The following is an 11,066-nucleotide window of genomic DNA, read 5'->3' as shown; positions in this document are numbered from 1 at the left end:
AGACAACTCCAAAAGACTCATGATGGAGAGAGCTATCTACATCCAGAGAAAGAACTATGGAGTCTGAATGCAGATTGAGGCAAACTATTTGCTCTCTCTCTTTTTTTTGGTTTTGTTTCTTCTTTCCCATGCTTCATTCCATTGGCCATAATTCTTCTTTACAGCTTGACTATTGTGTAAATAAATTTAATGCAAAGGTATATGTAGAAGATATATCAGATTCCATGCAGTCTTGTTGGAGGGGGAGGGGAGGGAGGGGAAGAAAATCTGGAACTCAAAATCTTACAGAACTGAGTGTTGTAAACTAAAAATAAAATAATCTTAATTTTAAAAAAGAGTTGAGCTGTGGAGAGGAACAGACCTTGGCAGCCCAGATGATCGATCTAGCAGAGATGCCCTTCTTGGAGGGAAGCAGACAGAGGACTCCATGAACAGAGAAAGGACATGAAGCCCTGGATTATTGGAGATTTCACTTGCCTGGACTACATGTGTCCCCTACTTATGTATCTCATCATCATTATACTCTGTTTGTATCAATGCTTCCCATGAAGACTTTAAGTATCTGTTGGAGGGTGTGCTCTAGGTTTATGGAGCAATATTTTATGTTTTTTTTACCTCATGCCATCTTATTAAATAAATGCCTTTGCTTTGAAAAAAGACTTGACTTAGCAGCATAGTGGTGAGTTGAGAATTGATGAGCTTATCCTGGGAGAGGCATCTTATTCTCTGGAGTTGAAACTATGGTACGGCAATGGATGTAAAGTGGAGTGATCTGATCTGCTATTTCAGTCCTGGAGCAAATGCCTTCTGGGGGACTGCAATCCCATAACATGAGTGTTGCAAGTCTCTGAATTGCTAGTGCTGGGCGGGACAACTCCGTAGAATCTGTGTAGCTGGTCTCTGAACTGGTAGTGCCAGGCCAGAGAACTAAGGAATAGAGGGAGTGGGACAGGGCACAAGAACAGGACAGTGTGTGTGTGTGTGTGTGTGTGTGTGTGTGTGTGTGTGTGTGCCTGCAGGAAAGAACACAGCATCCAGCTAGGGCCAGTTCTGATCACCCAAAAATCACTTGGGGCAGAGATCAATGCTAGTGAACCATGAATTGCCCAGTGTGGGAGGATGCTGAGATGCTTTGAGATCTGTTCCCAAAGGAAGCCACTATCAGAGGGAACAGAGTCAGAAAGGGGGAAAATCAGAGGGGAAAAAGGCTGAAATAATCTAAGATCTCAGGAAGAAGAAAACTGAGGGACCATGAACATAAGTAGATAAATCAACATGGAAAACACTAACAGTGGAAGGAAATATGACTTCTAGATTTAGTAAACGAGTTTATGCATCCATGAATACATACTGCAAAACAAAGAAAAATGATCCAGTCCTTGATGAGAATGAAGAGAAAGGGAAAAGTTTCAGATATTGAAACCCTATTCCACAGAACATTTAATTTTTTTTCATATTTTTCTAAGAGTTGTGAATTTTCATTGCATCTTAAACCCTTTGCACAATGAATCCACTAAGATACATGAATTTTTAAAGACAGTTTGTGAACCATTTAAAATAAAACTTTCTTTCAATTGACTTGGCTGGCAGGTGGGTTACAAATCACGATTTCCCTTTGGCTGAAAGGTTTGGTGAAAGGAATGACAAGTATCTTTATTTGAGAAATGTAATGCTGAGACCACTCCAAAAGGGAAAATGAAATGTTTGGAATGCAGCAAATTTACTATGTCTCCTTTTATCTAAGGGAAGCAATCAGCTGTACCTCTCTAGTTCTTGTGCATATCTTGTTCCATGGAAATTCAGCCTAAAGACTCATGAATTTGGTTAACAAATTTATTTGAAACCAGTAGTTCTGAGGAGATTTATATCCTGAATTTAGCCTCAGAGACTTGTTTATTATTTTCCATCTGTCCCCAGAAGGGAATTCTGCCTAGAGTTTGGTTTGGAGTTTTATGACTAGGAAATGTATCTCCATCTTTAAGAATCTTCAGTCTTGTGACTTTTGCTACTCAAATCCTTCAAAGACTTATGGTATATTTCAGGGAATTTATCTACCCTGTCTCTGCTACTGCCCTGATTATTAATGACAGCTCTTGGTTCCTTAGGCACTTGGAGATCTCCCAAGGAAAGGGGCAAAATACCTTCAGTATAAAGATAAAGTTCTGAGTCCACTATATTTTGTAACATGGTATTTTACCTTTTGTTTCATCTCATAGGGATATGTTACTATGACTTAGGTCAATATCCCATCAACATCATTTGTCTCATTTGTCTCTACCTTTATTTCATCATCCTACCAGGACCAATGACATTGGTGAATAATGGCCACTCTTGCTTGGTGGACCATAAAATTGTATTTGCTCAGGAAGGCATCTCCTGGCAAACAGATGGGAGGAATGTGGCTGCCATTAGCTTCATTCTCAGTTATTCCCTTTTCAGGCCTAGAAAAGTACACACCTACACAGTCTTCTGAAGTCAGAGGAGAAGAGAACTACATTTTTTTGCCCCTTCCTTCCTTCCATTAGATCAAGAAGCATCTTAAAAGAACTACTATGTGCAATGCCCTGAACACAACCTTGGGTATCTTTCAACCAGTATACTTGCTCAAGCCATGATCTGTAATTTACCAAATACAAAAGGAATTTACTTTCAGGAAGATATTAAAGAGACAGATTTCTCCTTTCCACAGGTAAAGGAAACAAAATTATGGCCTTAATAGGAGTTTGTCTTTAGCACTTCTGAGCTCCTTTCTTGCATTCAAGATGTTTTTTCCTCCCCTTTAGACACCCGGCTTCACTATTCTCCCACCTCCAAACTCACTCTCAAAACCTGGATCTGATCTCAGTTATTTATATCTGTTTGTGAATGAAAGTTAACTTGTCATTTCTGCCAAGGTTATCCTACTTTGTAAACCTTATGGCAAGTAATAGCATGAAAAGCTTTGTCCTGGTTAAAAGAATTTCAGGCATTGGTCAGAAGGTCATGAAGGTATTTTGTAGGCAAGGGAAAAATAAAACTTCAGAGACGGGACTTTTCCTGTGTAAAAATGGAGATCAGCAAAGTTATCTTGAAAGTTGCTGTATCATACCACTACCTCAGTCTGGAAGTAGATTTGGAGGACCATAGTACCCCTTCTATCTCTTTACTTCCTGAGGTCTCTGTTAACAATCCAGAGCAACAGAGACCAGATTTCTGATTTCATTGCTTTAGAGAACTTTCCAGTGAGAAAACTCCCTCTACTAATGCAAGTAGGCACTTTCTTTGCAATTTATAGTCTTGGAGAGTTGCCTAGAGCCTTAATAGGTTAAATGATTTGCCCAAGGTCATACAGCTAATATGTGTCAGAGGTGGGATTTGAACCCTGGTCTTTCTGGATGTGAGACTGGCTCTCCATATATTATTACTTCACCCTGCTTCTTGGTCCAGAATGTCATTGAACAAATCTCATTTGAATGTACCTTTCTCCTTTTCCTTTCCCTAATGCAGATTTTGAGTTACCATGTAACCACTCATTTGGAGAGGCCATTGCCCCAAATATAGGTATTAAAATAGATAAGAGGAACTTAGCAACTCTCCTCATTTCAAAAATAGCCAAATTGCAAGAGCCCTTCTTCAGTTTGCTGCAATAAAGGGCCCCAATTTAGCCTTCCATCACTTTGCTCTGAAGCACCCAGAATATAGGATCATGGATCTAGACCTAGAAGGGATCTCTGAGGGCATCCAGTCCAACCTCCTGATATTACAGATGAGGAAATTAAGGCTCTGGGAGGTTGTGATTTACTCAATTAATAAGCTCACATAACTAAGAAACCTCAGAAGTAGGCTTTGGAGACAGGTCTTCTGGGGTTCAAATAAAGAGCTAGCATTTTTTTCACTTTATTGTCTTTTTCCTTTATGTGGCAGGATGATGAAGTTCATTTTGTCTCCTTCCAATATCCTTTTATAAATTGACTGTCCACTTATATAATTCTCACTTTGGTTTAGAAGGTTGTCCAGATTTATTGGCCAAATATATGTTTATTAACTTCAGACAATAATCAACTGCTTGTATCTTCCAGCAATACACACATTATATAGAATGGAACATAACTTATAATGGTACCTTGAATTCGTATATATGAATGAATGAGAAAAAACTTTTATTAAGTACTTACTATGGGCCAGAAATAGTGGGTTTTTTAACCTTTTCAAAGTGATTTCTCATACCTCGTCTTCAATTTTGAAGGGTAGAGGAATAAAAGGGAGCTATTTGGAGGCTATATATATAGGATGAGGTGAGGCTAGGCTGATGGTTACCTTTTTTCTTCCAGTCAAGGAAGGCTTCATATAGGCGAGCTTTCCATAGTTAATCGAAGGAGCAGGTTTGATAAGATGGTGGAAGAAAGTCCTCGAATTAGGAAGAGCTCATCTATAAAAAAGCCTTAGCAGCTATATGGGTAAATTAGTAGTCCCATCCTGAACACCCTTGTTAGAGTAGTTAATAAATAGATTATTGAGTGCAATTTTGGGTTCTCCTGACCAGAGGGTTTTCTGTTCTTAATGAAACATGACAGAGAGGAAAGAATTGGAAGACATAATTTACTGAGGTTTTAAATGTAGGGCATTAATCCAATGTAATAATCAATTTAGCAAATCCTAGTGTAGAACAAGTACAACTCTTTCCATATGATGATGCTTCCTCAAAGGACTTATTAGTATTATCTGTCAAAACCAATACCAAATGGATTGAAATTTATTTGACTATATTGGCTGGAGCAAATTTATGTCAAAAACTGTTTTTGGCAGAGGTCATGTTTTATTGGGACAAACCCAAGTATGCCTTTCATACTTTCTTTGAATCTATCAGCTAACCCTTTGGCTAAACATTTTCAGAACTAGGGAAGAAATAAGTGATCTGAAAGAATTGGCACCTTACAGGAAATTTTATTATGAGGAAGAGTTTGTGCTACGGCCATTGATCTTGGAAACTTGCTTTTTGTTGAGGAAAAACCAAGTATTTCATGGTTTTGGATAAGGGAATACAGGAGATTTTCATAAAAAAATTAAAAAGTTATCCAAGGATCTATTCTTTTATTTCATGATTTTGATTTGCATGTTCCTGTTTATTCTTCTTGTACCTTGTTTATGAAGTGTCCTCCCTCACCATTCCCTTCCCCCACTTCATATATACCTCATCTATATTATTTCTTCATGAAAGCTTTCTCCCCTTCTTTAAGGTGAATATGACTGCTCTCTACTCTGAATCTCCTTAGCCCTTTTGCTTCTCTTATTGGTACCCACTATATTCTGCTTTGTATAATAGTTATATGTTTTTGTCTTATGTACTCTATTAGATTGTAAACCCCAGAAACAGTTATTGTTTTGCACTCATCTTTGAAATTCAACCATTAGAGATGGATCCTTTAGTTTAATGGTAAAAATGCTTAATAGTTTACAAAGTACTTGCAAATATACTATCATAGAATTCAAAGAATACAGGGGTTATTGAGTTTTTTATTTTACATTGGAGAGAGCACGCTCAAAAGGGTTAAGCTCATAGAGATGTTACATGTTAGAACCAGAAATAAAACCACTGTTCTTTCTGATATGCCAGAAGACTCTTTTAAAAATCCTGATACTCCATAAATGGGTTAATATACTAAGCTATTAACATCTATCAGAATGAGATTCCATTAGATGGAACCTTGCACATCAGAGTGCAAGCCCCTAAAAGAACAGGATATGGAACATGAGACAGGTAAGTTTTGATGCTTGGGTTAGGGGAGAGAAAAAGTCTAGAGCCCAAAGGCGATTACTAAGAAGGGCAGTTCCATTGAAGACCTTGTACAACAAGGGGTTGGCATGAGGATGTTGGCCACATCATGGGAGGGGAGAGAAGAGAGCAATTGTGAACAGTACCAAAAAGGAATGGGGAAAGAATTAAAAAAACCCACACGGGAAGGTGCTGAATACACATTTGCTTACTTACTTGTGCCATTAGATCCATAACTTGTATGCTTGATGGTTGCGGAAAACTACAGTTTCTGAAGAGTGTATAATGGATGTGAACATGCTGAAATATAAGAAGTTATAAAAAGACACATTGTAAAGGATGTCATCAAATAAATGTATGGCTTAAGAAGATGAACTGGTCATGTAGCAAGAGTGAAGGAGAACAGTTGGACAACATGTGTTTTCCATTTTTAGGCTCAAGATGTCAAGAGATGATAAAGAAGGCCCTCAATAGATTGACTAGAGCCCTTCAGTGAACTTTTGAAAATATGTGGACAAGAGTTGTTCAGGATGAGCAATCAGGGATGGATAGCAATCAATGTTATTTGAAGGAATAGTCATATCAAGGAAATAAGAAATTAATTTGAATATTTGAGTGCTAATGGAATGGACAATGATATGAATAATCTTCCTTTGCCCTCAACAGATTTACTGTCATGATTATATTTACTTTGGCCAGTTTTAAAGTTTGTTGGTGTTTCCAGGGCCTATACCAACTGATAGAAAGAAGAAGCACAAAAATGTGTTGGGTGTTGGGTGAAGCCAATTTAGACTAAAAGAAAGTTGTTGCATGAGATCCATAGAACCAGAAACATATGAGTTTAGTGGAGTAGATACATTTGTTCCCCCCACCCTCGAACTAACTCATCTTCCAATTACTTCTGTGCTACTGTATTCTTCCTTCAATCCAATAAACATTTATTAAGTACCTACTATATGCCAGGTATTGTGCTAAGAGCTGAAAATAATACTTTTTAAAAAAAATTTGTTTCTCACACATCTACTTTAACTGAGTGATTATGATCCAGTATCAACTGTACTGTGCTTTACAGGAAAATATTGTTGCACTATTGGCTTGGGAGACTAAAAACCAAAACAGAAATGGATAAAACAAGTCTACCCCAAAGTTCAATCTTTCCCCTGCTCCAATCCCTTAATTAACTGGAATGTTTAGGGAAGAGGTCTTTAGCTGAATTGAATTTTTGGTTTAAGTGAATGTTAAATGATAATTCTTCTCTTTGCAGATCTTTGTATATGACCCAGAGCTACTTTCATGTTTTAGTTTAAAAGAGTTCTTGCAAATGTGGTTGAATCTTTGTTTGCCAACTGAGGATCTTGCAGAGTTTGGAGGGACATGAATTTTCATTTCCTGGAGAAGTGGAGCAGAGAAGGTATGAAAGTCAGGGGTTGTGGTATATGCCTATAATCCCAGATATTAAGAAGGAGGAGGCTGGCAAATCTCGAGTGGAATTCTGAGCTATAGTGGACTATGAAGATCATGTGTCTTCACTAATTTTAGCATTAATTTGGTGGATCCCTAGGAGTAAGGGACCATTAGGTCGCCTAAGGAGAGTTGAACTAGACCAGTCAGAGACAGAGCAAGACAGAGCTTCTATGCTTATCTGTAGTGGAGCTGGCCACATGAGTAGCCCTTGTATTTCCAACATAGGAAAGAAGGTGAGGCCCAGCCTAGATATATAGGTAGACAGATAGTATGGCAGGTAAGACGTCTTGTATGGACCACTGAACATTCTCTGACAGGTTAATTTCAGTTACTTCTCTTGTAACTTTTCTCTTTCTTAGCAGTGCAGAGGAGAGGTAAATTTCTAGCTAGTTGAGTTTTTATTGATTAGAGTTTGACAGTGCTAGGTTTCCTTGCCTCCAAATCAATCATTCAGTAACAATCATTATTGTCATCATTACTACCATCATCATCTAGCATTTATGTAAGGATTTAAAGTTTGCTAAGCACTTTGCACTCATTACCTCTTACAGGTCATAACGGCTCCTCTTAGCTTCCATTAAGAATGTGCACCAGATATTTTTTGTTTTATTTAGAGGGATTGGATGTATTTAGAAGTTCTGCCTGGAGATGCCAACTAGCATCTCTGCACCTGTTTAACCCATTTTAGCATCCTTAGTGCAGTGAATCAGCCATGCACTGGGACAAAAGTAATTTCTTGACCTGAGAAGTTATGTCCTATTTTTCCCAAGAATGAAATACCTACTCTGAAGTATCTAGTTCTGGGTCTGTGGCCTTACTAAACTGCATCAGCTTCTTTGGGCATCCAACTCCTCTTAGGGGAGACTACTAGGTCTATTTCCAAAGATGATTAAGGGAAAAAGGAAAAGAACCTATATTTTCTAAAATACTTATAGCAGCTTTCTTTGTGCTGGCAAAGAACTGGAAATTGCAAGTATGCCATCAAATGGGGAATGACTGAACAAGTTGTGGTATATGATTGTGATAGAATACTACTGTGGTGTAAGAAATAATGAGCTCATCAGTCTTAGAAAAACATGGAAAGACGTACCAAATAATGAAGAGCAAAATGAGCAGAACCAAGAGAAGACTATATACAGTAACAATATTGTTTTAAGAATGACTTTGAGCATATGAGTTATTTTGACTATTATAAATACCCACATTAACTATAAAGGACATATGAAGAAAGATGCCCATCTTCATTCAGAGAAATAACCAATAAACTATGTATAGAATAATTTTGCACATGCACACACACACATACTCACACCTATTTGTGTCTAATGGTAACTATCTCTAAGGTGGGGGAGGCAGGGAGAGGAGAAAAAAAGGGGAAAAACTTACTTGTAATTTTATTATAAATTTAAAAGGAATAGCAGGTTGTACATAATTGATCTGCAGTTTCTTGTGCAATCTTTCTTCATTATACTACGTTACAGAAATTCTTGTTTTATTTCATAAATTAAAAATAAAATGAGATAGAAAAAAGATGGAAATGGTTCAGAGATAATTGCCTTTTATCCTAGGGATTTTACCTTTCCCTTACCTAGAGTACCTAGAGGCAGGTAGGTGGTAAAGTGGATAGAGTTCCCGGCCTGGAGTCAGGAAGATCAGAATTTAAATTTGGCTTCATAAGCTTACTATCTATCTGATCCTAGGTAAGTCACTTAAGTACTGTCTGCCTTAGTTAACTCATCTGTGAAATGTGGATGATAACTTGAGCATCAAATGAGATAATATTTGTAAAGTACTTAAAGATATAGTGCTTGGCACAAAAGCAAGTGATTAATTATGCTTGTTTCCTTCCTTCCTTCTAAGCTTCCTCTGATCACTGAGCACATGGTTGGCTTGTGGGTATTCTGCCCAATTTTCCTGCCTAGTCATTGACTCTTATTTAACCAAGGAAAAAACCATTAAATGTAAAATGGGTTAAGAGAAAGTTCCTATCACCTCAGGAATAGGGAATATCAGGCTAGCACTCAAAAGGTAAACAAAAAGACATGGCCATTTAGAGCACATGTGGTAGATGTAACGTAGCAACAAATTGACTGGTGAGGTCTTATTCATTACAGTTAGCCTTTAATTAGTTGCAGGTGGATTATCCACCTTATAGATGATCTAAACTTTGTTCTTTTTAACCACCCCCCTGGGTTACAGTATTCTGGCAGCAGGGTTGAAATGTGAGGGGGCATGAGATAATATGCTAGGCATTTATGTCTGAATGTAAGTGCCTTCATACGTGTTTTTTTGAGTCTGTGCCCTTGAATATATTTCAAAGCTAGGTAGGAGTAAATTCTAGGTTTTCCATTGTTTGGGATTGTCTATACTTGTTCAATTAATCAATCATCACCAAGTATTCATTGTCTCCTTTGTGCCAGGTGCTGAGAATACACCCCACACCCCAGTCACATAATCTCTACCCTCAAGCAGCTTACATTCTATCTGGGGACACTCTTACTCTATATGTATGCACACACACATATACACATACAAAATAAATTCTCTCTCTCTCTCTCTCTCTCTCTCTCTCTCTCTCTCTCTCTCTCTCTCTCTCTCTCCCTCCCTCTCTCTCTCCCTCTCCCTCTCCCTGTCCCTCTTCTCTCTCTGCTTCCCTCTCCCCCTCTCCCCCCACATATGCTAGTATGGGAAGGAGATCACTATCAATTGAGGGAATAAAGAAAGGCTTCATGTAGAAGGTGATATTTGAGCTACATCTTTGAAGGAATGAGAGACTTTGTGAGGCAGTCATGAAGGGAGGGAATGGTCAGTGCAAAGCCCTGGAGGCAGGAAATGGATCTATTTACTTGCTAATGGATATTATTATTATTATTTGCTATTCCAAATATTTTAATAAGAGTTCTCTGCAAGGCATTTAAAACACAAGTTTGTGAGGATAAACTCCGTTGGAGAAAGAGAATACAGAATGTAGGTAGCCATGGAGCTGAGGAATTTTCTTGATTTGGGGCAGGATCTGAGAGTCCACTGTTTTCTGATCAGCCTTGCATTGTTCTATAATCTCATATTTCTCTTTTTCTGTGTCAAAAATCTTTCCTTCTTGGTGTCTAGGTTTATGGAGCCTCTTTTTCTTGAAGTGAGCATTAGTAAGATGATTTGGAATTTTTACAACCGAAAGGCTAACCCTGGTAGAGGTGGCAATGATAAATTTCTGATGGGTCCTTCTCAGAGGAACACAGTTGATGGTCAGAGGTCCAGTCACCAGTAGCAAGCCACTAGCCAGCTGCTTCAGGAAAATCACTCGCTTGCCTCTATGGTGGCCAGTGAGCATGTTCAGAACTGTGTCCGGGGTGATGCTAGCTTGAAGTCTCATATACTGGCTGAAGGGCTTTTTGCTATAACTTTGCAGCTTTCTAGGCACATCCTCAGTAGAGTAATACCTAGGCATTTTGCAAATCTTTATCACACGGATTCCTTCATTCTTGTCACCACCAACTGGCTTTGAGATAGTAGCAGGCACCTTCTCTTTCTTTTTCCTTTCAATCCAGGTTTTTGGTGCAGTGTATTTCTGCTTGATATTGAACTTTCAGAACTTTCCTACTTTCCATTCCTATAACAAGTAAGTCAGTAAGTCAGTTAACAAGCATTTATTAAGTTTTTACTATGTGCCAGGCATTAATAAGGAAAGCAATCTCCAAAGTAAAGTATTCTTATGCTAGGTGTGTTGGTCATAAGTCATGTGCCCTTCTTTATCATTGTGGCATTTAATATATTTCTCATACTTGTTAATGATACATGGAAAAGGCTTTTACAAAAAAATGCATCTTACTTGTAAGCAATCATTCATGCCCCT

The 11,066-nt window shown here is 38.1% G+C and overlaps 1 protein-coding gene across 1 annotated transcript; it reads right to left on the bottom strand.

Annotated features, from left to right (window-relative positions):
- Window positions 1-10,130: 10,130 nt before the first annotated feature.
- On the bottom strand, window positions 10,131-10,661 carry LOC118850921 (60S ribosomal protein L6-like). Its single transcript, XM_036760541.1, has one exon. The coding sequence runs from the start codon at window positions 10,659-10,661 to the stop codon at window positions 10,131-10,133; it is 531 nt and encodes a 176-aa protein (XP_036616436.1).
- Window positions 10,662-11,066: the final 405 nt, after the last annotated feature.

This window comes from Trichosurus vulpecula, chromosome 5 (assembly GCF_011100635.1).
Source record: "Trichosurus vulpecula isolate mTriVul1 chromosome 5, mTriVul1.pri, whole genome shotgun sequence".
Lineage (NCBI taxonomy): Eukaryota > Metazoa > Chordata > Mammalia > Diprotodontia > Phalangeridae > Trichosurus > Trichosurus vulpecula.
This window is presented reverse-complemented; position numbering and strand designations above follow the sequence as displayed.